General features: G+C 38.4%; 1 protein-coding gene and 1 long non-coding RNA gene across 2 annotated transcripts; one reads left to right on the top strand and one right to left on the bottom strand.

Annotated features, from left to right (window-relative positions):
* Positions 1 to 1,334: 1,334 nt before the first annotated feature.
* On the bottom strand, positions 1,335 to 17,637 carry CHORDC1 (cysteine and histidine rich domain containing 1). The gene is made up of 11 exons (XM_032099134.1): positions 17,451 to 17,637; positions 14,042 to 14,091; positions 11,951 to 12,007; positions 11,305 to 11,465; positions 10,646 to 10,746; positions 9,661 to 9,719; positions 8,574 to 8,644; positions 8,192 to 8,297; positions 7,076 to 7,195; positions 6,379 to 6,441; positions 1,335 to 5,852 (listed from the first exon to the last, which is right to left on the bottom strand). The coding sequence occupies exons 1-11, from the start codon at positions 17,512 to 17,514 to the stop codon at positions 5,709 to 5,711; spliced, it is 996 nt and encodes a 331-aa protein (XP_031955025.1). The 5' UTR covers positions 17,515 to 17,637; the 3' UTR covers positions 1,335 to 5,708.
* On the top strand, positions 17,547 to 24,748 carry LOC116439509. The gene is made up of 2 exons (XR_004238181.1): positions 17,547 to 17,779; positions 24,172 to 24,748. It is a non-coding gene; the product is annotated as an uncharacterized LOC116439509 (long non-coding RNA).
* Positions 24,749 to 26,102: the final 1,354 nt, after the last annotated feature.

Below are 26,102 nucleotides of genomic sequence, written 5' to 3' on the forward strand. Positions count from 1 at the left end.
CTTTTGTTATCATGTTTTCTCTCAATTATCTCATTTTTCTATTAATATGTGAAAATCTTTCTCTTAAAAGCTTATTTTGAACTACATTTCAATATCCTCCATTCATTTTACCAGCCTTCTCTTCTTTACAGTTGTTAATTGCTCTTGGAAAGCACAAGCATCCCAGTTAAGTTACTAATCCAGTGAAGTAAAACTGGTAACAGAAGAGCTGACAAGCTTCCAGTTCACAAAGCTGCAGTTAAAGAACTTAAAACTACCTCTTTATTGTAGGTTTTGCTCATGAGTAGACACTCCAAATCTTAACTGCTTTCACTATAGGCAGAACACTTAAAATTTGGGGTTTTATGCATATAATGATATAACCTGATTACAAGGCATTCCCTTAAAAAACCTCTAAAATTAAGTCCCCTGGGGTACAGAAGCACAACTCTGCCTCCTTATACACAATTTCCCATTAAGGAGGAACAAATTAAGTTAAGCACACTGGGCACATTAGGTTAGTTTTCTCCCAAGCATGGAATTCAGCAATAACATTGCAGTATCAATATTTATCATAGGTTTAAATCACATTTCAGAGAACAAGGTTACTGGACTGAAAGTATTTAATAGATCATTGTAAGGTAACAGCTCTGCCTTCAGGTAGCTTTAAATGAATTTTGTTGCAATGCAGCTTTCATTAAAATTTAACAAGTAACTAATTTTCCAAATACTTGTTTCCAGTAGGTAACAACAGTATTTTATTCAAAAGGATGCTTCCTTTTTTGCTTAACACTCATTTGACACAGTAATCTGTGGATTAGTTGGTAGTATCTGTGACAGTACCTTGGTTACCTGTAGTTAAAACATCCACCCAACTTTGGGAAAACACCAAGCATTTATTACCATAGAAGATAACAGGCTTCAAGAGGTGAACCCTTTTTCTACACTGAGTGAATGCCAGAGGTTTTGAAAAGTATCTTTTTTTTATCCGAGCAACAATATCTTCAGCAACTTTAGAAACAGCTGCTGTATCTGGAATAATTCCACTTCCATTAAGTTTGTGACAGCTCAAAATTCTTGGACTGAACTATTTCTGTGAATGAGAGAGGCCCGCATCTCAGTAACCACACTCGGATTTCTGCAAAACTCACATATCCTGACTGGGCTGTAGCATTAGAAAGCAACAGGCAAAGAAAGGACATACACATGGGGAAAAACCCCTTGGCGATGCAGTTTCCCTCCTATATAAACTCACATGTGGAAAATGTCCACTTACATTTTATTTCAACAACCATGTTGCAAACCGACAGGGAAGTTCTCACCCATAACAAAAGAAGTCAAAAACCAACCCCAAATGCAACCAGCATGTAATAAGAATTTTATTGAATACATTTAGAAAAAAACTAGAGCATGAAGACATGAGATTAATTTCTGCATGTAAGTTTTATGAATGTGCAGAATCAAACAGCCATGCAAAAAGTCATCTCCTCTTCAACTGTAATTCAAGACTCTTATCATGGCAAAATTATTACCGCCCTAAAACAGTGTTCCAGACACATAATTCATTACTTTAAAAAGGATCTCCTTCCTGGACAGAGGTAAAAAAAAAAAATTTGTAGCAAATTCTGAAAGAATAATGATTAACAGGTAAAGTATTTAATCAATACTCATGCCATGTTTAGAGAATGCAAGCCAAAAATGCATCATTATGTAGAATAGCTAGATTTTTTTTTCCAAGGCAAAGTTCCTAGTAAAACTAATTCCTAAACTACTGAAATGGTGACTTGATAATGTACATGATCCAGAATACCATCCAATGGAAGATTTTTTTGTCAGGTTGTATCAGTGCCATGTATGACCTAAGAGTCAGAGTAGCTGAACAGCCCTGTGCTTAAGTGTATTAACATTTAACATAAATTCCAATTCCTTCAAGAAATGTTGTTACAGATACAAGATCGCAGAATTGTTAAGACTGGAAAAACCTCTAAGATCACAACCACCAAGGCAGCACCACCACTATATGTTCATTAAACCATGTCCTTAAGTGCTATATCCATGTTTTTTGAACACATCCAAGGATGTGCAGACTGCACTGCTTCCCTGGGCAGCCTGTTCTAATGCCTGACAACCCTCTCCATGAAAAGCATTTTTCCTAATATCCAATCTAAACCTCCCCTGGCACAACTTGAGGCCGTTTCCTCTCATCCTATCACTTGTTACCTAGGATGTAATGTTAAGGGTACAAAATGTGTTATGTTAGGTAGGAAAATGGGCTTATACACGAGGAAAAAGATTAAGATTCCTGTCATAAACTTGTATACTCATGCAATTTTCCATATTATAAAGGAATTATGAAGGTAAAGTTTTATATGCACCTGGACAGTCAGTTCTGACTTGTGTAACATGCTTGTCTACACGTGTAACACATAAACCCATACTGAAACACACTACAGCTCTTAAACACTTATAAAAATATAGCTAGACTGTATCAACCTAATCAATTTGATAAATACAGCACAACTTTTGAAAACATGAAAAAAGGATAAATTCAACACCAAGTACTCCTGTTCATACTGGTTTGCAATTTAGTGTCATATTAGACAGGTGAAAGACTGTGATCAAAAATCACTTTGCTTACTTGACAAATCTTGCTTTTGGGAAAGTATGATTAGTACACTACAGCTGGCCTCGCCTTCTCTCCACACTTACTAATAAAAGTTACAGCCAAGCCAATATTCCATCAAAGTGTCTGCTACCACCATGCATGCCAAGATGTCATTGCATGAAATACCAGGATCACCATTTTCCTTGGTATGTTGAAGCCTGTTGTGAGCAACTGCTCAAAACACACCAATTCACTGGTGATACAGATCTTGCAGCTTCAGGACAGAGGCAGACATATGGTTATAAAAAACTGCTAAGAATTGCTGCAGTTAAACAGACAGTTTATGGCAGTCTAGGCCATGTGAAGGTTGATCTTTCTATTTTGAAAAGGATCCCAGGCCATAGAAACTATGCTATTATTGTAAAATCAATACCTTCTTGCCTCACCAAAGCTGGTGGGGGTTTTATGGGTTCTTTAATTTGTTTGCTTGCTTTTTTAAACAAGGTAAGTTTTAGATGTGGTTTTATTGCCACTGGTAAGGAGAGTCATAACAGAACATCTGAAGTATCTTTAGTTTTGTGCTGAAAGTATAAACAACAGGAGAAGAGCAGGAGGAATGAATAAAAAGCAAAACCAGAATTTGGGACCATGTTTAAAGGAGCTTTCTCCCTCCACTTATGGCCAAGGTGACTCAACTACCAGCAAGATGTAGTTTGGAAGGGTGTAACAAGTAGTTACAGGATCCCAAAGCCTGCATGAGTCACAGCAGATGGTCCATTCATCCACATTTCTCTCTGTTTAGGGTACTAAGGCAGAATATGACTCATTTCAAAACAGAAATTCTGTTTTCCCAAGGAATTCCATTTTCCACGTAGTTCTTTAAAATGGGTTTTACATTATGTAAACCTACTGCACGTGAGGATGCAAATTAAGTGAAAATTATGTTTTCCACATTTTTTAACATATTTAGGATATTTATATATCCATATGGATAGACACATTTGAACTTGCTTGAACTTTATTCTGGCATTTAAGCACTACTAATTTTGCTGTCCAAGTTCAGAGTTCTGCACACACAAACACAGATGGCATGCTAGCAGCTACAGCTATCTAGAATTTTTCATCCACTGATGTTCTCAGTGTCATACTAGTAAGTGCCCCACTTGTTGGTTCAGAACACATCAGAAAACATCTGTTCAATTTTCAGAGGACTGCTTGGCAGGCACACATTTTATAAACTTGTACCCTATCACTCTGCAGTACCTGACATTTTCAATTAAAAAGAAAAAGGGAAAAAAAAAGGCATTATTAGAGGTTAATACAATCTATTCAGCAGATCTTAGAGCTGGAATTTTTAAAAAGGGCCCAAGGGAGTAAGCAACCATGCTCAAACTAAGTGATCGAGGAAAATGGATCTTGAAAAGAAGGCAGAGAAGCACCAAAACAAATTTTATGTATGTGTGTATATATACATACATGTTACATTTGTATCACACCGGTGTTACTTTCTTGGTGATCAGGGATGGTTTCTTTGGTAATGTATTTCCTACTACTTTAAGCATGAAGTAGGACTTCAAGTACTGTTAGAGACAGAAGTCTGAGCTCAAGTCAAATTATACCCATTGGAAAACAGCAAGATTCTTAGAAATCTGTATTTCACTTCAGAATGTCTTTACAACACCCTGTGTTTTTCTTGGCACTATTCCAGGTTCACCAAGGCTAGTAGGTGAGCATCCATCATTTTCACAGTCCACAAGACCTCTTCTTTACATATAAAGGATTAGGCACAATTAATAACAGTGTGCATTTTGTGTTACTTTTATAGGAAAACATTTTAATTTCAGCTGCAAGCCAAAATTAAGGAACTATTCCAAGCAGAAAGAAAAAGCAACATTACTGCATGTGTTGCTGCTTGGATAAAAAAAAAAATAAATCTCATCTTTACAACTATCCTGCTTTCAGCCACATACCTTTACTGATGAACTGAAAACAAAACTAAGGTCTTGATTTCTAATTACCTCAAGAGATACAGTATTTTTTTAAGTGTTTTGATTCAAAGGTACAATTACAATTTGAGACAGACATTTTAAAGCATGTTGTTTCTCCTAAGATTTGTCCTGTACATAAATGCAGTTCTTACATTACCATCCTCAGAGTCAAAAGATATACACATCTATGTGGAAATTATTTTACCAAGACACCTACAGTGTGTCCTGGCTTCTCCTACTACACATATCCACCTACTTTGAGAAGAGTCTTGAGATTTTCAGTGTTGTAGAATAGGATAGAATATACATTCTAAAGGCTGTCAAATATATACTTTGGCAATTTTATAATAGTTTGCTGTTTACATACTCTTCACAGCTGAAATGCTAAGTTATCCAGCCATTTCACTGTCCATTTGCTTTTTTATTTAACTATTCAAATAGCAAAAGTAAAGGAGTTAAAAAAAAAAAAATCCCTTCTTGCCAATTTTTAAAATTTTAACCTGATCTGCTTTGATACATGAAAGACAGCAGGAGTCAGCAAATACTAAAATCCTTGGAATAATACCATTTATTTCATCCCTCCATAGCCAACAGGTATTGAAACAATCCTTCGTTTCAGAACATGGAAGCCTATGAGAGTACAACTTCATATTTCTGTTTATGTAACCTTTTACTCTAGATGTGGAATTGCATGCTAATCAGTTCAAACTCTGATTTTTGTATCTGCATTACCGTATGCTTCCTAACAGTGTTGGATTTAACACGGGCTACTGAATGCATCCAGTCTAAACAGAACAGCTGAAAAACAAAGACACCCACTGTGAACAGAGAGCACATCTACTGGGATAGTCAGTGCATGGCAGGGAAGGTTGCAAGCAAAGGGCAATAGCTGTTTTACTCCAAATTCCCATGGAGACACTGCATCTAGCATAAACATACCCATGGGAGCAAGAGCAGAAATAACTGTTACCCTTTTAAGTTTACACCCCCATTTACTGTGCGTCAAATTTCTTTCTAGAAGGGAACAGATGATCTAGCATTAAAAAAAAAAAAAGAAATCTATACAAAAGTTAAATATTTGATTACAGTAGCAAGTCACCACTTCATCATGGGAAATAACTTGTCTCTTGGAATCGTTATTGATCTGAACCTTCCTGTTTTGGTTGTGTGTTGGATACTGGTAATTCCAGACTTGCCCATAGAAGGGGCTCTGCTTTTCTCATAGTGAGCTCAATCTTTGTAGCAGTCATGTTCACGTAACTCCTCTTTACATCGATCACCTGCAACAGAAAAGGTATTTCAAGCTTCAATTCAACAGACTGACAGATATTTGGGAATCAAGTTAGGGAGTACCCCATCACTAAATTTCAGTAGATGTTTATGTAGATGAAGATCCCTCTGGTATCTTGAGAAGTCAGCTCTTTCCCATTCCCAAGCTATGGAATGCTTATGGCATAAACATGTGCCTATGCATATCTAACATATACACTGGCTAACATACATAAGCATGAGTTTTCTGCAACACCACTACCATGGTGTTGGGACCAGAAAGGACCTTGGAAGGACACCTTCTGTGCAAAGCAGCATCCATTATGATGTCACACTGGATCTCCTGGGGCATTATATTTGGATTTAAATGTAACTACTCAATGTCATGCAACTGAAATTATTTCAATAAACAGAGTAATGAGGAAAACCAAACCATTTTGAAAGAGAGGAGGCTAAAGGCTTATGTTCTGTTTTCCTTCTGGGGTTTTTTGTTTGATTTTTTGTTTCTTTTTAATAGAAAAAAAAATTTATACTTACTCCCCATAACTTAACACTGCGATGAAACTCCTTTTCTCCTTCAAATACAATATGGATATTTATCTTAACAGGAAAAACAACAGAAGATTAGAAAATTTTATCACGTTAATAAAACATTTGACACCTCAAGCATGTTTAAGCAAAATATACCATGTAAGGGCTAGGATCCTACAATGACCAAAGTAATGAAAATGTCCCTCAGAAACAGAAGTGAGTATCTATTTTAACAGATTCTGACTGAGTTGCAGTCAACAGTGGCCACTGGTAGCTTATCAGTTTAGATTAAGAAATCAGAGAAGCATTTTAACACCTGTGTAATATTAGTAGCTGTGAAACAGCACACAATGAAGAATGGTATTAAATTCAATTAAGTCAAATACAATTAAATGATGAATCTATAATTATTCACACATACGGTGATGCAAATCCATCACGCTTGGGTTTTAATTATGGAAGTCAAATTAAAGTTGTTTTTTTTTTTTTTTTGGCATACTGTATTGAGGATTTTAAAAAACCCACACATTAAAGTGCAGATGTCCAAACAGAAGGGAGAAAAAAAGATATACATACTTGAACAAATGCAAATGCCAAGAAAAAGCAGTTACTCAAAAAAGAGTCTTATGCTATCTCCGCCTTGTAAATAAAGCTGAGCAGATTTTCCCAAGTTCAAGTTGCTGATCTTAAGGTAGAGCCTCACCATTGTGCTATTAGCTTCTACGTAGCTCAGATCAGGGACAGAGTTTTTAGCATACACAGAAATAGTCACTTCTCCTCCAGTCTGGTGCCAATCATGCCTGCATGGAACTACTTTCTTACCCTATATAAGGAAAAAGGTACAGAAAAAAGGTACAAGATTAACAGCATAAACTATTTCTAATAGCCAAATGGCATAGCTAATAAAGGACTGTATTTCATCTTCACAGGAGACTCCACTTGCAACTCTTATTAAGTATTTCAGTATCTGCCCCTTAAACAAACTACAACAAAAAAAGTGTTACTTGGTGGATCAACTTCCTTTCCAAGACTACAGTTAGCCAACAGTTTATAGAAAGGAACTGAATGAAGAAAAACAGTGTTATGACTCAAAGAATGCTTCATATTCCTGCAAAAACATTTGTTACCCTCTGTTCTCTGATGCAGAAAAAATAAACTATGAAAAAAGCCCTCAAAAGAAAAACATAAAGCTAAAGTAAAAAACCCCTTGTTGGACAGAAGCCCATTATCTCAATACACATACAGTTAATATACACATAGTTTCTTTAAATGTGGGTAAATTCTTTACTCTCTTTTTCTACAGTCTCCTGCTTTAGGCTCACAACTTCAGCTGTTTTTTAATCCCTACTTTCTGCACTTGCAAATAATTCTTGAACAAAAATATAAATCTTCAAAGCAAGCAGCAATTATAAGATTTAAAGGAAGTAAAGGATTTGTGAATTGCTCTAGAATAACTACACTTTTTATCCCTGATGTTTGCAATGTCAAACCCATTTTGCCTCAGCAACAGACAATATACTCATAACAAGAACTTTGTGTTCACCTGTATCCATCCTGTCACCACATAATGTTTTTCAAGTGTTTTGTTCCATTATTATATTCTATAATATTCTTAAAGAATCAAGTATACCTGTACCGCAGACTACTTCACACTCCACTTCTCAGTTTTCCTGCTGTGCACAGTATCCTCCACATTATGTCAGAGGTAGTAATCTGTAATAGCTTAGCTACAGTAATAAGTCAATCAAGCTACAAACTGCATTTCAGTATTCAAAACTGAGAGTGGCCAATTACAGAATGCAATCTTAATGCTACTTACTGCATCCTTTTTAGTCCATACGTGTGTTCCTCTTGTGCAGCCTTCTTGAGCTAAAAATGTATTGAAGTCAGAAGTTTTTCTTTTACAACAGCTCCAGTACTTCATCCTTGAAAGTTTGCAAAGTAATTAACAAACAATGTTTAGGACACTATTTACGGTGAACATTTAAGATCTTTCCTTTATGCAACATTACTTTTGCTTTTGTATACCCTCTTCAAGCATTGCCATTTTTGTCTGAAGAGGGAATACAGAATAAATCAAGGTAATATCTACAAAGAAAGCATGAACACACAACAGATTAGTCAAAAAAACCCTGAAGGTAACTAAATACTAACCCTTCACAGAATATAGGTACAAAAATGGAAGTTAGCTGAATACTAACCCTTCATGGAATATAGGTACACCAGAATGGTATATACATACTTCTTCTGTGCTGTGTGGTCCTTCGTATGTCTGGTGGGACAAAGCATTTAAAGTATATTACTGTTACAGGATTTGGAGCAAGGAAAAAACAAAAAAAACCACAACACAAACCAGAAATACTGACCAAAGTACGACAAAGCTTTTGGGTAAATAATCTAGATCTAATGGCTTGTCCTAGCTTCTCCAAGTAACCATTCAACCTTCATTCACAGAACAAAGCCACTGCTAAGAAGCTGTACTTCGTGTTAGTTCAATGGCACACATCAATGGTGACACCATCTGTGATTATAAAGGTCACTTTAGATCCTCAGAGATATCCGTGTTTAAAATACTCTGAGCATTCAGAGGAAACAATAACTTACCTTGAAAATAAATTAAATTTATCATTCATGAAACACATGAATTCTCAAAAGAAAGTAAAATAAACACTACACAACTTAGCCACTGAATATCAGATTAGTTCTTCCCAACACAAAGACTGCCAAAGTTCTCCTCCCACCAGAGCTTTGATAGGTAATGCAAAATCTGTCAGGTAAAATAGCTATTTAAATCCTAATGTCCCATTTTGCACAACGCAAGGGTGTCAGTGTAACTTTCACTTACAATGACTATGTAATATAATGACTCATTTTGGTGCTGGAAGTGTTAAAACACTGACTTTTTAATTCTTCATTCAGGAAACATGAACTGATAAGATCAGTAGATGCTTCTGATCTATATACAGATTATCAAGACCAACTCAAGTGTTATCAGTAAGCCACCTCTCACCAATTTTATATTTAATATTTTAAGTTGAAACATGTAAGTATCATGGATTTGACAAGCTTACTAATTAGAAGTTCATGACAGGTTTAAAAAAAACAATCTTAAGAGTTTCTGCAAACAACTCACATTTGTCCATTCTAAAGCATGTTATCAAATGTGCATTTGTTAAACCCAATGGACTTTGTGCCTTTTCCAAATCTACTTGTAGCACACAAAAACTGCTGTTAAAAACTCACTTAATAGCTGAGCAGCTGGATTTAGAGTACAACTGAACTACTTACTTTTGAACAGCCTGCATTTTTACATGCCGTCCCAATCTTGATTTCATCACTATCTTCCTCTGTAAACAGAATATTACAGAAAATAGAAAATGAATTGTGTAACCTACTGAACACTTTGCTTTTATTAAGAATAAAAATGAGCCAAGGAGGAGATTAGAAAAACCTCCCTCTTCAAGCTTCTATTTTCTGTCTGGCATTGAAATCTGCCAGAGAGGTACAAAGAAACATTCTCAACACTGTATTACCTAAGCATCAAATTCTAGGCTCTGTATCTTTACACATTTTAAGTGGGGTAAATAAAAAAAAGGTAAAGACAATCATTACAATCACAAGGGAAGAGAACAATTGTTCACCTTGTTCAGTTTTGTAAAACTAAGAATGTAAAAGGCTTCAACTGCTGTCTATAAATACACACAAGGAAATAATCTGGGTACCATGGAGAAAGAATAGCTAAATTAGTTTGGCACAAGAACAAAAGAGCATAAAATAGCCAAACCGTAGGTTGAAATTATAAAGTTTCTTAAGGAGCAATGTAGTTCTGGAACCTAATTCCAAATAAAATGTGGGAGGAAAAAAGAGGAAAAACAGATGAGGGAGAACCAACTAGTCTTCAGAGGGATTTCACCAGTTTATGAAGGCTTTATATGATACTGTGTCTGCAGCAATAGGGAGTAAAGTTCATTTCTTGGTAACTCTGTCAGTCACATATTCAGAAATGGATGTTCCCATTACATCCATTCTAACCAGGAAATCTTAGAAAAAAAACAGTTCAAATAATGTTAAGGACAATGTACTGCTCCTGACAACTAAGTCTCCATGTTAACCACATTTTAACTGCAATCGAGATTCCCTGGACTGGAAGGTAATTCCCAGATTAAGAACATAATTACATGAAACTATCACTTCAGAAATTACAAGATCACCATTTCATTTATTTGTGTGACAACTAGAATCACACACCTACCTAATCTCCCTGTTTCCTTACCTTTTTTCCCTTCGTTTTCTGATGACAATTTCAGTTTATCGAGAGCTTGTTTCAAGGAAGCTGACACTTTCAGCTGCAAATTTGTCATTGGCTCATCTGGGCTAAAAAAGTCCATGCATTAGCGTCAATTCCATGAAAAACAATTTATAGAAGACGAAGTAGTAACTTGTAATCTTCCTTCAAAGCTCTTCCTTTCAAACCTCCCTTCAGCAAACAAACTACATCTATAAACACTAATCCTTATTGTTTATGAAAAAAGAGACTAGAAACTTAGAAGGCAGTCTTGGCTTTCAACTGGAAATCCTAAATACTCTACAAAAATTAAAAAAAATCAGAGATACAAAATAATCTAAATACAAGCACCCCAGGATTATTTTTATTAGTTTAAACCACTAAACACAGTTACTAGTGGCATTTTAAGCTATGAGGTTATAAACCTAAATTTTTACTTCTTGTGGATCTCAGTGCTGAGAGATCCAGTACTTCCTTGTCATAACCAGGATTCTTTTCTTATTTTGAAGCTTAAGAAAACATCATCACTGCTACCAAAACTAAGGTCTTCTACATTGTATGAAATGTGCAACATTGAATAACCAAACAAGCTTTAACTTGGCGAACTGACTACAAATTTGGAAAAACTTCAGTTTCATGTACCATACCTTGGCCTTTTAATTGTTTCCAATGGTTTTGGTGCCTGAATTATGTGTTCTTGAAATCTGGGTTTCAGTTCAGCTAGCTCCTTTCGTTCAGAGGTAGTTTTGACTTCTGGTTTAACAGGCTCAGGAGGTTTCTCGCTGTTATGGAGACCCTTTGTACAGCCCTATTGTGGAAAGCATATGTTCATAGATATATATAGATATATGCAGTGTACTTTGTGTGCATTAAAAATTAACAGAAACTGCAACAAGTTTTCTTGACTCATTTCTTCAACTCCATCTTCTCCTTTAGCCCACTCTAAACACTGGTTGCAAAGGAAATCCTACTGCTAAAGTGGAAAATCTCCTAACTTGGATGTAAGTTAAAAGAAAAATGCATACTTTCTGCAGTCAAGCAAAGCAGCAATAAATGTTGACTTTCCTTCTTTATTAGCAAGTAGTTCTATCAAAACCTATTTAGATAATTTTAATCATTAAAGCTTGAAAATGAGACGACTTCAGCATTATATGAAGAAAAATAGAGCACGTAAGAATTAAGACTGTTTCAACAGAAGTAGGCAAATTTAAAATATATAAGTATACATACCATTTAATATTAATCACTATCATTTGATAAGTATAAAAATTGTAAATAATCATGAGTACATACCACAATGCTTAAGAAGTCAGAAAAGTCTGTTGTTCTCCTCTTACAACATGACCAACCCTATAAGCATTTTGGAATAAAAACAACACAGCAATGACTACCAGATTTGACAACAGCAGAATATTAATTATATTCCTTTAAAAGATGTGGCACATCAAGATCAGCAAATGTTTTCTTCCTTATTGTGGATATTATTACCATCTGCATTTTTAAAAGCCACAAAACTCTTCTAGCTTGCTTGTACTGCCTTAATCAGAAAAGTTCAGTAAATGTGAGGCAATACTTGCATGACAAGTTAGGTGCCAACTCTGTACAACAGTAAATAGGAACGTTACTTTGTCTCATAAAGTAACATGTAAGCAAAACAAACAAATACTACACCTGAGACCAGGCTCACTTGTGCTCCAACATACAGGCCCTCTTCCAAAAATGATAGAGATTTTTTTTTTCTTTTCTTGAGCACCACTCAAATCTTCCGATTGCTTATTTCCCACCAACAGAGCTGGATATGTGCATTGCACAGCTATCCAACTACATCAATCAAGAGCACTTTTTACTATATAAACCAGAAATTTAATTTTAGAGCAAATTGCCTTGCCACTGTGAATAATGTATCTTAGATCTCAAAGAATCTTATTAGAGGCAACAGCTTGACTAATGCACCACAGCTTTGAAAGCTTAAGTGGCGCAACACAATGGGTTTTAGGTAGGTGGTTCTAAAATACCCTCAAAATATTAACCATTTCCACGATTGAGGAGACAAATTCACCCTGCCCACCCAGATTATCTAGAACTCATAGCAGGAAGAAAACTGCTCATATGCAATTATGATAAATTTTTAATTAGGCCAAGAGATTGGAGAAGGATAAGGGGGAAAGCAGTACCTGTTTATAAACAGTGCATACATAAGAGAAAGAGGGAGTAAATGTAAGTTTTTGAGCTAACTGTATAATTTCTCTCTTTATAATTATGTAGAAGATTTTTGTACTGTGCTATGAGTACAACTATAATTTTGTACAAAACAAATTGCTATAGTCTAAGCAACTGTACAGTATTTGATCTAAGAGTATTTGTCCCAATTTGCCAGTGGCACACGATGGCTGACTCCAGAGTCAGGTACTGCAATATAAGCAACAGCTCACAGCAAACACACCGCCCAGCACAAATGCAGAAGCTTTCACAAGGCCAAAAGACATCCCATTGCTGGGATGAGATGCACTTTGAGTAGAAGCAGCTCCTTAGCATCAAGGAAAAAAACCACTCACCCCCCTCAAAGCTCAGCTAAACAGCAGTTTGGTGTTCTAAGAGAAGTCACTCAGGCTACATCTATACTAATAGAGTAGAAAGTGCCAGGCTCCATCTTTGGACACCAGATTTCTGACCACACACAATCAAATTATTAGAATGATTTCCAGTACTGTTTTGGCAGTTGTATCTCAATGGATTCCCTGTAAGCACTTTGTAGGCATCCAGGAGATCCTGAAGTAATAAAACAGTTTAGCACAAAACCAAGCATGGGCTGTGCAGTTGGCCTAAGCACTGGAGACCAGTCACAGGTATATTTAATTCATCATTGAAGATGGAGCCCAAGAATCCTGGACAGCTGCATAAGAGGCATGGGTGACCAGTCCCAATTTAACCAACATACTCATTTGGCTGATTAAATGAACGTGACTGTTCTTTACAGCAGACAAATGTCACATACACATTAGTGCCCTGGCCACATTAGACCACAAGCAGCTGTTCTGAATTCCAAGCAGGTTAATTAACTGAAAGAGTATGAAAACCTCTCAACAGCTCCACAGTCCTATTTAGAGGACCTAATTAAACTGCTGAGAGACCTAAAGTCAGCCAACCAACAGGAAATAAGTCATCTAGACTTGCATGGCATTTAGACCATATGAGCAGAGTTTTAAATTTCTTCTTCAGGAATGAGTAACTGTGCTTTTCTAATTTTATGGGGTTGCTCATGATAGGCTAAACATCAGTTTCTGAATACTGAAAGATCTGGAATTAAAAAGAAAAAGCAGCACACTGTTTTACACATATGAAAAAACAGAAAGATAATACTTAAAAGGACAGTTGCATACTTACTTTGAGAGCATCATGAAAGACAGGCACACCTGGATGGTATGTGCATGAATCTAGAAGACAATAATTATTATTAATATCGAGGCATACCAAGAATCTTTATTCATATGATTACAAACCCAGCAAAAATGTCACATTTGCCATTCATGTATGCCATGAGCTGCCCCACTTCCCGAGTGCACATCATTACTCAGAAAAATCCAGACTCCACAGAAAAAGCTCTGTGAGTGCACATATTAAACATAAATAATCAGGACTTTTTTCTTCTTAAGTATTACACAACACAAACTAGAAAGAAGGCATCTAAGACAAACTACTACTTCCACATGGAGCAAGTAAATTTTCTATGGACCATCCCTGGCCTCCATCAATAATCAGGCCTTACTGGTAATTTTGCAGAAGTAAAACAGTGACCCTAAGGCTGAACCTGACAGACAGAAAGTACTGGTTTACTGCTTCAAATACATCTATTTGCACCTGATCAGAGCTTTCTATTGAGAAGCATTCTGTTAAAAAATTCTCTTAATGCAAATAATGAGTTCACAATTTTAAGCATAATTAGCTTGGTTTTTTTTTTCAATATCTGTAGTATCCTAGGCCACCTAAGGACCTGAACCCAAAGGTTAGTCTTCCACATGCATAATTTTTACATGTCAATACTATTTATCACTAATTAATTCTGTACAAACACTACACTGAAACACAACCTCCATTAATTAAAGTCTTTATATTCATAGACGTTTATCAACATTACACAGCTGTTCCTTTTTTACTTGTATTCCTTTCACACATAATAGAATTGCTCTGATTATATAACATCTCACTGACATTACTGCATGGGTAGTATTTTACTGATCTGATTCTAAACACTATCTTCTAGCCTTTAAAATAAACACTTAAAAGTGACACAAACACATAATAGGAAGCAAAAGAAAAAAGTGATAAATAGCTTTATTAGCAATCTGCCTACAGATATTTAATAGGCAAAAACCCAACTCAAATGCGGTTGTTTTCTTCTTTTTTATAAACATGTAGATTTTTAGAGAAATCTTGTTTTGTACGACTTGCTTTGATTTTATATTCAGTGCCTAAGTCTAATACACTAATACAGTCTGAGGGACATCAGTTCCCACCTTAACTCAAAAGGCACATATTTTGGGACATTGGTCCTTCAGCAAGACTTACAAATATAGACATAAACCTCTATCAATTTCTTCAGTTTCAGAATGAAAAGCTAATACTGGTAAACCTCACAGCAAAATTAAAAAGAAAAAAAATGGTAATTTTGCATAGAGACCAGGACTTCACTGTTAAATTAATAAAAATATAAGTAGAGGTTATTTTTTTCCAAAAGTATAAAATTATGTCATTAGAAGCATCATGAGAGCAAAAATAAACTCTGTTTGTAGCAAAGATTATTTCTGACTCAGAAGACTTAAATGAATATTTCTAATTCTTCATAAGCATTCATCAGTAGAGAGGTGCTGTTAATAACTGCAACTGTTTTAGAGACCAGAATCATCTCATAATCAATTAACTCAGCGGTGGCTATGCTCCAGCTCACAAGGCAGACACAGAGAAGGGTCTGGTCGTCCATCTGGCCAAGGGCAGTCCTTTTTCCTTGCTCCCTGGAGCCTGCTCTGCAGCAGGTACATCATGGAGCGAATGACAGCCCGCTTGGCTGCTGCCTCCTGAGCGCCCTGCGTGCTCCACGAGGGAAGATACCAGCACAAGGAGCTCTGCAATGGCTCAGCAGAGCCAGAGGGATTTGTCCACTGAGCAGTCTGAGCATTCTCCCTGCTAGAGGACAGCAAAACATCAGCTTGTCTGCACTCATACTGAGTCCAACAGCTCTTGTCTGACAAGAAGAAGGATCCCATCACACACTAAGTGGGGGAAACTGGAAAATTAGGATACAAGCAGATAAAGGCATATTCTACTTCTGATTTGTATGAGATCAGATTCCAGACTTTGGTTGCTATCCTACATTTGTCACTGAGAAAAAAACAACCCAAAACAAGTTACCTCTCCACTGCTGTTAATAACTTTCGTTCACCAGGAAAGCCAAAGTATTTCAAAGCCATTTTCTCTAACCCTCAGATAATTTTTGGAGACACAAGTACCACAATTTTTCAGGTCTTTGTCGTTGCTTGTTTGGGGCTTTTTTGATGTCAATTTCATAGCGAAACTGATCCTACTGTGTACATACTGCCATCACCTTACTTCTATCATTAAAGCTCAAAGTAGAAATTTGTAGGGGTCACCCAAATGCAAAACCTGGTTCTCTGTAGTGATCTGTGAATAATTACATTTACCTTCAGAACTGCTTAGTCTAGGACACAGGGATTCCACTATATGTTTCAGTCATTTACTGAAACTAATTTCATCATACAAAATTGTTTTCCCTAGCCCAAGCACCACAGAGTTAGCATATGGCCATGCCAACCTGACCTAGTTTACTACAACTTGATCACAAACCATAAAGAAACGATACTTTTATAACGAGTACAGGTCATGAAGTCCTAATAAGAATTTTTTTTTTCTTTTACAATAAATACCCCTGTTTGCTTTGCCTTTTGTGGTGGAAGAGATCACTAAATGGAAGCATTCCACAACTGTGCCTGCTTCTCCTGCTACTAAGGTTAGCGAGTCCTACTCAACATGCTGCCCACCTCTTTGGAAAACATTTAGCTCAGAAAAATAAACACATTTTATTGACATGGTTCTAAATCACAGAAAATGCACAGGCTAGAACATGTTAGACTACTTCTAACCCTGGGGGTCACTAAAAATTAAGTTTCTAGAAATTTAACCAACAGAGTTACTTCATGAACGAGGTGAGGGCAAGCCTTCTGAAAACTCAGATCACTCTTCTGCAGCCTCTGCGGGATTGTGAAAACCAAAATGACAGAGCTTTAAAGATGTTTCACCAGGATACCCAGCACACACAAGAGAAGCACTGCAAGCGCTCAAGGCACTTAGCAAAGTAGACACACGAGTGCCCTTCAGACACATTTAAATACCTGCGGCAAGTCCACACACTTGGACTAAAAAAAAAAAAACCAAAACAAAGCCAAACCAACAAACAATAAAAACAAAACAAAACAAAAACAAACAAAAAAAGCCGCTGGTAACTGCGATGTATGCAACACCCACAGAGGCCCTCAGCAGAGAAACCTACGTTGGCCTTAAGAAGCTTTAGCACACATGACAGCGATGAGCAGCGCCGGGCCAGCCCCGGCTCCACACGCGTGTCCCCGGGGCACCCCGCGGGCTGGGTGACAGCCCCGCAGGGCCGCGCAGCCGGGCGGGACGGGCTCACACCGCCCCGCAGAGCCCCGCGGGCCGCCCCCGCTCCCCGCGCTGTCAGCGGCACAGGCACCCGCGCCCCGGCCCCGCCCGCCGCTCTCACCCTCCGTGTTGCTCTCGGGATCGAAGCGCTGCCCGCAGCCCCGGTTGTAGCAGAGCAGCGACATGGCCACGGGACCTCCTGCCCCGCCGCCCGGGAGAGCCGACCCCGCGGTGCACGGCGGAAGGAAGGAGGCAAGGAAGGAAGGAAGGAAGGAAGCCGGGCAGCAGCACCGGGGGCGGGGCAGCTCCCGCGGCGGAAAGAGCCGGCCGGAGCCTTCCGGAATCTTCACGAAGCTTCGGGGTACGGCGAGAGCGGGCGGGGAGCCGCGCAGGCGCTGCTGCGGGGCCGCGGAACCGCCGGGCGGCTGGGCCTGCAGTGGTGCTGCGGATGTGGGTGAATGCTCGGCCGCGGGGGAATTTCTGGCGCTTTTTTGCTTTGTTTTGCTTTGTTTTGGTTGTTTTGGTTTTTTTTTTGTTGTTGTTGTTTTTTTGTTGTTGTTGTTGTTTTTGTTTCCTTTTAATATAGGTTTTCTAAGTCACTTCAGAAAAAATTAAAAAAAGGGCTACGTAAAAACCCCAGTAACTAGAAAGTACTAATACTTACTTCCTAAATGCCTGTGAGTTTGATTTGAAATAAGTGCTCGTGTGTGCGTATCAAAAGGCTGTGTCGTCTGCACTGAAGCAGAAACCGGCGTCAGAAACCTACTATGAGAAATACTGATTTATGTTTAGTTCTCTGAAAGTTTGCCTGGCTGCTCCTGACAGCTGGTCAACTTACATATCCTCTATAGTGTGCATTATAGAGGTTGTATTTAAAATCACAGAATAGTTTGCAGTGGAAGGGACCTTCAAGATACCTAGTTCCAGCCCCACCACGGTAGGCAGGGACACTTGACTAGACAAGGTCACTCCAAGCCCCATCCAACCTGCCACTGAGCACTTCCAGGGATGGGGCATCCACTGTCCCAGTGCCTCACCACCCTCACAATAAAGAATTTTTTCCTAATACTGAATCTAAAACTTCCTTTCAGTTTGAAGCCATTCCTTCTCTTGTCACTACATACTGTTCTAAATACATAATTAGAGACATCTACGTTTCTGCAAGCAAATACAAACTGATTTCTCGGGGTTAAACATCTTTTGCACAGCCTTTTAAATAGAATTGCCTAGGAGTACAGCATATGACAAATTCTGAAGCACACGTGCACAGAATGAACAATAAAAGGTGCCTCCTTTTAAGGGATAATCAGGAGACTGCTTCTGATGTAGCCCCGAACTTTTGCAAACTTAGGAGTTTATGCCTGATGCGCTCTGCTGGCATCTTTTTCTGTGTGTCTCACATAAAGATACACGTTTGTTTGAGCCATCGAATGCCGAGTGCTTACCTCTGCTCTGCAGTTCCCATTGAGGCCTCTTGTAGTTTCAAGCAGAAAAAACCCCCCACTCTCTTGCTATTCACCAGAAGCATTTTAATGTATAAATAAAAGTGGTGATAAGAGTTTGGAAAGAAAGGGGAGATGTAAGAATGCTTCTCTTTCTATATAAAAGCATTTAAGTTGTTTCTTTTTGTAAGATGCCTTACTTTATAAATAGAAGATTGACAGAAATGTTGCATATTTAAAGTAGATGTATGTACATCATTACCATAAGGTGAAGAATTGTCCTTAAAACATAAAATTCACCTGTTTCCCTGTCAGTGAAAGTGCCACATGAGAATAAAATATGATTTATATCCATAAAATAAGTTCTGTGCTATTTCTGTGACCGTGGTTGCATTTCATCCATAGTGTGCAAGCATACATCCGTTTTAGAAGGAATCAACATTTTGTTGGCTTTGTACAATGCAAAAAAAGTTATGCTTCTGTAGAGGCAGCATCAACTTCTGTTCTAAGAATATTTTTTAAAAATTCAAGAGGAGTTGTTTAAGCAGCATGGTATTTACTGGATTAAGCAGTAGCATTCCTATGACGTTAGTAATGGAGTTTGGTTCTAGCACTCGGAGAAGACTTGTGAAAAGAAAAATACAATCCATGTGTTCCCAAAAAGTATCACGTGTATATTCCACACCTGTTTGCTGTCTCAGTGATATGGAGACATGCCTTTATATCTCCTAGACAGAAATCAAAAAAGAATGTATTTGCTTCATAATTCAAAACTCTACAGCATATCGCATTAAATAAAAATTAATATGAAAACTCAATTTGTTGTCAATTCTAACACACACAGTCAGATCTCTGAAGGTTAACGAGCTGTATCCATCATCTTTGTACGTGACGTTAAACAGAATGAGGTTTTTTATTTCACAGAACACAACAGAAGCAAACAATGGTTTGTAATCAACTCTTGAAATCACATGTATTCGGCCTGTACAGAACACTACAAATTTACAGTACATAAGACTCATCTCACAGAAGTCTGCCTAGCTTCAAAAAGGCATTTTCTGTGCTTGATAGGAAGGCTTGAGAGGCTTTCAACCCAGTTTTGTAAAGATAGAAAGTAACTTGTTCAAATAAGATTTAGATATTCATCTTGTGGGCATGATAGACTTAAATCTAATTTATTCCTGTATACTTTGTGTAGAAACCTTTCATATGAGATAAAGATAATTTTGATAAAGATCATATGAGAAAAAGATAATTTTTATGTGTTTTGTCCTTTATTTTCAGTTTCAAAGTTGTCCAGAGTGTTAGATTCCAGAATGCTAGACAAACTTTTATGGTGTCTTTAACAACTGGATCTTGTATTAGGTGTTCTAAGACATCTTATCTGAGAAATAGTTAAAGATTTGTGAGTGTACACTTTTTATTTTAATTACAACTGCTCTATTTTTCTCATGTTAGAAATTCTACAATTAAACAATTTTGGAAGCAGTGTTCTACCTTGAACAGACATAGCACAGGAGGATGTACATTCTGGATTTTATGTATGTATGCACATGTCCTGACCTGATGAATGTGTTTTCTGGCTGACAGCAGAGGGATTTATCTCCCACCTCCCCCACCCTTTTTTTTTTTTTTTTTCCACAGAGCTAGATTCTGTAAAAAGACTTCCTCTGAAAAAAGCTACCCTGAATTTTTACCAGTCAAAAGTCATTCCATCTTGTCCATGGATTATGGGACTTAGGCATATTTCCAAGCATTGGAAATGGCGTGGGTTCCCTGTAGAACTGGAACCTGTAAAGAAACAGGATGTTTCAGTTTACTTCTCAAGATGCAGAATCTGCTGATTTGCTTGCCAGTTTGTTGGGTGAGGAGTCTTTCATCCTGGCATCTTCAAATCAGGACATTGTTCGTGCAGAACTGCTGAACATGGGATTGCCCCAAACTAAATCAGTTTTCAATAAACCTGAAGGATGGTGAGGAGAAGGTTTTCAAGGTTCAAGCTTCAGGCTAGAGCTGTTGTGTTGGTAGCACCTGTCACACCAGCATATTTTGGCTTCTAATCAGAGGCAAAGGGCATTTTGGGCTCTCTCAACTTCCTTGGAACAGCAAAGGAGTCCTTGAAATCTAAACGGATTCTGAGGACTCTTTTAAAATCAAGGCAGGTAGCTCTGTTTCAGATCTAGAAATATCAAAATGTGAAATAATAAACCAATCCTGTCTTTAGGAAGCTTAGCAGAGGTTTAAAATACAAATGTAAATCCCTGTAAAGCTAAAAGCCAAAAGCCTGCAGAGTTTGCAAGAAACTGTCTTGTTCAACTGAATGTGTTCAGATTTGATGGGCAGAACATCTTAAAATGTCACATCTCATGGAGAAGCAGAACAACTGACTTTTTGGGAGAGAACACTTTTTTCCCCCTTCTGTCATTTTTTTAAATGCCAGGTTTTCCCAGGAGGTAAGAGAGATTAAACAGCATCCTCTTCTAATAATCCACCAGAGTGCTTGCTGCTAAAGCATGACCTGAATTTAAGTAGATGCTTCATTAAGGCTCACCACCTCCTTTGATATCAGACTTTAGCACAGGCTTGCTGTGCAATTGTTGGAATTCATTTAAGGCAGAATTTTCAAAGGTAATTTTCTAAGCAGCGTAGGTGCCTGCAATATCTAGAAAACATTACAGTATTTTAGGCAGTTTTCAGAAGTCTGCTTTCCGGTGCTACTAAGGAGACTGGAAATTTTGTTACTGAGTTCAGTAGGATATGGGATAATATGTTGATGGTTTCCATTTAAATTTTTCTATGCCTCTGACCTCGCTGCAGAAAGTAAAACCTGTTTGATGCAGTCTGTACAGCCATTCTCCAGAGTGCTGCTTTGTCATAACTTGCAGTGATGCATGTATTATAATGACCTTTTTCATCCTTCCTGCAGCTGAAACAAGATTGAAATACTACACAATCTGTGACTAATTAAACATAAATGCTATGGTGAAATTTTAAAAATTCAACTCCTTAGTTGAAAGAAGATACTAAGATAATTTGTGTAGATACATACAGTGCACTAATGCTGTGACCCAAATCAATCTGAACACAAAGTCGATGGATTACAGGAATACTGGTGGGAGAAGAACTGAAACTAAATATGCCATCCAGAGGGACCTTAACAGACTTGAGAGGTGGGCCTGTGTAAACCTCGTAAAGTCCAACAAGGCCAAGTGCAAGGTCCTGCACATGGATCAGGGCAATCCCAAGCACAAGTCCAGGCTGGGCAGAGAATGGAATAAGAGCAGCCCTGAGGACTTGGTAGTGTTGGTGGATGAGAAGCTCAACACAACCTGGCAATGTGCTCTCACAGCCCAGAAAGCCAACTGTGTCCTGGGCTGCACCAAAAGCAGCGTGACCAGCAGGGTGAGGGCAGGGATTCTGTCCCTCTACTCCACTCTGAAAAGATCCAACCTGCTGCATTCAGCTCTGGGGGCCCCAGCACAAGAAAGATGTTGGAGCAAGTCTGGAGGAGAGCCATGAAGATGAACAGAGGGCTGGAGCACCTCTTTTTTGGAGACAGACTGAGAGAGCTGGTGTTGTTCATCTTGGATAAGAGAAGGCTCCAGGGAGACCTTAGAGCAGTCTTCCAGTACACAAAGGGAACTACAAGAGAACCAGAGAGGGACTTTCCACATGGATTTGTAGTGATGGGACAAGAGATAATGGCTTTAAATTGAAAGAGGTCAGGTTTAGGTTGGGTGTTAGAAAGAAGTTCTTTACTGTGAGGGTGGTGAGGCACTGGAATAAGTTGCTCAGAGAATAGAAGTGTTCAAGTCCAGGTTGGATGGGGCTTTGAGCAACTTGGTCTAGTGGGTGACATCCCTTCCCCATGGCAGGGGGTTTGGAAGTAGATGATCTCTAGGGTCCCTCCTCCAACTTAATGGTTCTATGAGTCTCTAAATACAGATCAGATATTTAGAAGTTACAGTATAGTAGTACGTTCACTTTACCTTGGTGGATATTTTCATGGAGTGTTTGAGCTTCCATCTCCAGCTTTTTGTCCTTTTTTCTTCTTTTCTCTTGGAGGTGACTAACAACTAAATCTGGTTGAAGTTCTGAGCACCAGTTTCAGCAGCAGAAAGGGCTTACATTAGAAGTGACCTCGCCTTAGTTCTGGGAAATAATGATGACCTTTACTTTGCTCCTCTACACTTTCCTCACGATTACTCTCACTTGCTCAGTATTACCAAATTTATTCAAGGTGCTCTCTTGGACGGGTCCCTATATCTGATGTTGTTTCCAAAATAAGGGTATTTTAAATGTGTAAATACACAATGTAAATTTCTTTGTCATAATGGTTCTGAAATTTGAATCTAACAGCTTCAGGCTTTTCTGGAGCTGACATCTGGCTACTTAAGACCAAAAGAAAAAAGTCCTGATTTTGTTTGGCAGCTACAGAAGTTTTAAGAATAAATTGTATTTAGAAAAGGTAGAAAAGGTCATAGCACAGCTAAGGAGGCTATGATCTGATTATGCTTTTTTTCATTCAATTCACTGCAAGCAAGTGTATTCAAGTAAAGGCAGCTGTCCAGGATACCAATCCCCTTTGTTTCTGATGCTGTGAAGTTAGTGGGACTAATTGCACATGCAATGGGAGAAGTATGCAAAAGAATTTACAAGACTGCACTTCTTGTGAGATTTTTTGTAGTGATACATTGGGTTGAATCACAACACTTTTTTGGGAGAGAAAAGATGTGGAAAAAGCCCACTTAGTTTTATGTCAAGAAGTTTCATTTTGATTATGAAAAATTTAAATCTTCCTAATTACAAAACAGAAAGGTTTGCAAAATGGCAGTTTAAGTTTTTGTGTGTAATTCCTATTTATGTATTAAAGAAGATGGGGCAGTAACATGTAAAGTGTGCAGACTGAAAAACAGCAAATGTATTATGAACTCTGTGTATGCTGGTTAAATAAGTGCTAAGAGTTTCTGTCAGCCAGAAGGTGGTAGCAGAATTCTCCTATAACAGCTCTGGATTGTGTTCCAGAAGGCATTCTCAATACAAAGTGATTTTGAAATACGGTTCAGAAAACATATTTTTTTTAGTAGCAGGAACAAATAGCACTGACATTTTTTTCATTTGGCAGCATCTTTGAGTAGAAAAGTGTCTGCACTTATGCCTGAGATGTCATGCATTGGGAATGCATGTAGGATCTGTTACTTGGGTTTTGTCTCTGTTTTTTTTGCAATTGTAATTATGGTTTTTACAGACTTTTTAATGCCAAAGGGAGCCATTTATGGGCTGAAATGACAAGAGATTTATTTTCCTCATAGTGTCACAAGACTGGAAGATGTCAGTACCATGAGAAGCCCAGATAACACATTATTTCCATCCAGAGGAACTCTTGTCATTCTTTCACAGATATAAACACAAATGCAGAGTGATATCCATCGGCTGGGACTGATGCAGCACCCCAGTCATACTCTTATCAAGGGCAGCAACTTGAAGATGAGAAGGGATAAGTTTTATTACTCTGTTTTATTGTTTTGTGATGCACTTGTGATGGACCTGTCTGTTCTTATGACCCAGCCCACTGCTGGGTTGGGGCAGCGAGATGCCAATCAACCCCGGGCCCTCCCGTGGATCGAATTTCCCCGGGACACAGACTTGGAGGGTGGGTCGAGGGGTGGCTCAGAAGCTTAAGCCGCATCCCCCCATGGGCTGTGCCCGGGTCCAAACTGCCTTCCCCTGTTCGGGAAAATTCTCTCTTACTCGGTTGTTCACTGGTTCTTTGTTGTTTCTCTCACCTCCTGGTTTCCTCCATTGGTTCTTGTTGAATTGTATTCTCCTCCTGGCTTGTAACTCATTGGTTGCCTTCCCTCTCCCCGCGGTTTTCAAACCCCATGTAAAACTGAGGGCAAAAGCCTCCCGGTGTGATTATGATCATTGCCATGTTCTGGTTGCTAGACTTCTGACACTAAACCTGTTGGAAGCCTTACCAGAAGCCCCTCTCTCTTCCTTTATCTCCGAGCGAACGTGAGCCGATACCGCCGGCTCCTGCCGTGTCTCCTCTGCCAAGAAGGCGGCGAGCGCGCCCAGCAGCGCCCTTCCTGATGCCGAGGTCGCTTCTGCGGCGCACAGAAGTAACACCGCTGGATTCTCTCTGACCTGGGGCACGCCAGAGCTCGTGCTGCGGGCACAGAACTGCGTTACTTGTGATACTCTTTGTGCACATAGCCATTCCTGTTTCAACAGAGACACTCTTCATCACTGCAAGAAACTTCTGAGAAATTCAGGCTATGGAGCACAGCCTGCCCCTCATTTTTTCTTAACCGCTGTGTCACAGCTCTGATGATACTCAGTACTCCTCTGCAGACTTCTTTAAGAAATTGTTCTGTATCTTAGAGATAGTTTCTATGGTAACTATGATTGTGATTTTTGTAGTTTGTTGGGGTTTTCTGTTTTGTGGGTTTTGGTTTTTTTTTTTTTTTTTCCTTAAAACTTACTGGATAGTTTGGAAATAGAGGGAGCTAGGCTTCAGTGTGACATTAGGAAGAGTCACCACAATAAAATAAGCTAGAAAAATAAGTCATTCTGTGCTTGATCTAGCTATCAGTAAACTGAAATAGCAGTTCAAAAGAGCATCAGTCTCTTACTTATAAGCTGCCTGACTTATAAGTAATGAGGCTGGAGCTGCTGGAGCTATGCAGGAAAGAAAAAAAAGGAAGAGCTCAGAGCAAGCTCTGCTACTCTTACAATTTTGCACCTGATGATCTTTTTAAAATTGGCTTTTTGTAGTGACTGCAGCTTTCCTAGTCTCCTCTTGCTGCAGTTCTGATGGAGAAAAACATTCACCCAGAAGATAACAACAACTGACTATTATATCATGTGTGCTTCTCTCCCCATTTACTGTTCTTTATAGTATAAATATGAAATTGTTTGGGGCACTGTGTATACAGCAGTGTGTACAGAATTTCTAGTGGAGCCACAACAGTGACAGTGATGAAGATATGAAATGAGCTGGTTTAGAACACAGGAAAAGATGGCAGGAAATACAAATTATAAGTAGATATAGATATCAATAGATCTATAAGTATTAGAATACAGATATAGAAAACATGGTAAAGACCCAGTGGGTATGTACTGTGTAAAAGACATGCGAAGATACTGAGATAATCACAAATTTCAGACATTCATTTTGCATATATGCTGGGAAAGCATTTGTGGGAAAGGTCTCTTTTAGGCAAACATGTAGGTGTTGTAAAGATGCCAGAGGTAAGATTGTAGATTACATTGCAACACCTGGGCATTTGAAAAGCCCCACAGTAGTTTGCCAACAGCCCTGTTTTCTC

The sequence above is a fragment of the Corvus moneduloides genome, chromosome 2 (genome assembly GCF_009650955.1).
Source record: "Corvus moneduloides isolate bCorMon1 chromosome 2, bCorMon1.pri, whole genome shotgun sequence".
In the NCBI taxonomy this organism is placed as follows: Eukaryota; Metazoa; Chordata; class Aves; order Passeriformes; family Corvidae; genus Corvus; species Corvus moneduloides.

Coding starts and splice junctions, on each gene's coding strand:
- CHORDC1 (XM_032099134.1), bottom strand. CDS start 17,514: ATGTCGCTGCTCTGCTACAACCGGGGCTGCGGGCAGCGCTTCGATCCC. Junction 8,645..9,660: donor AAAATGCAGGCTGTTCAAAA/GTAAGTAGTTCA, acceptor TTGTCCCACCAG/ACATACGAAGGACCACACAG. Junction 5,853..6,378: donor GCAGTGTTAAGTTATGGGGA/GTAAGTATAAAT, acceptor TTTCTGTTGCAG/GTGATCGATGTAAAGAGGAG.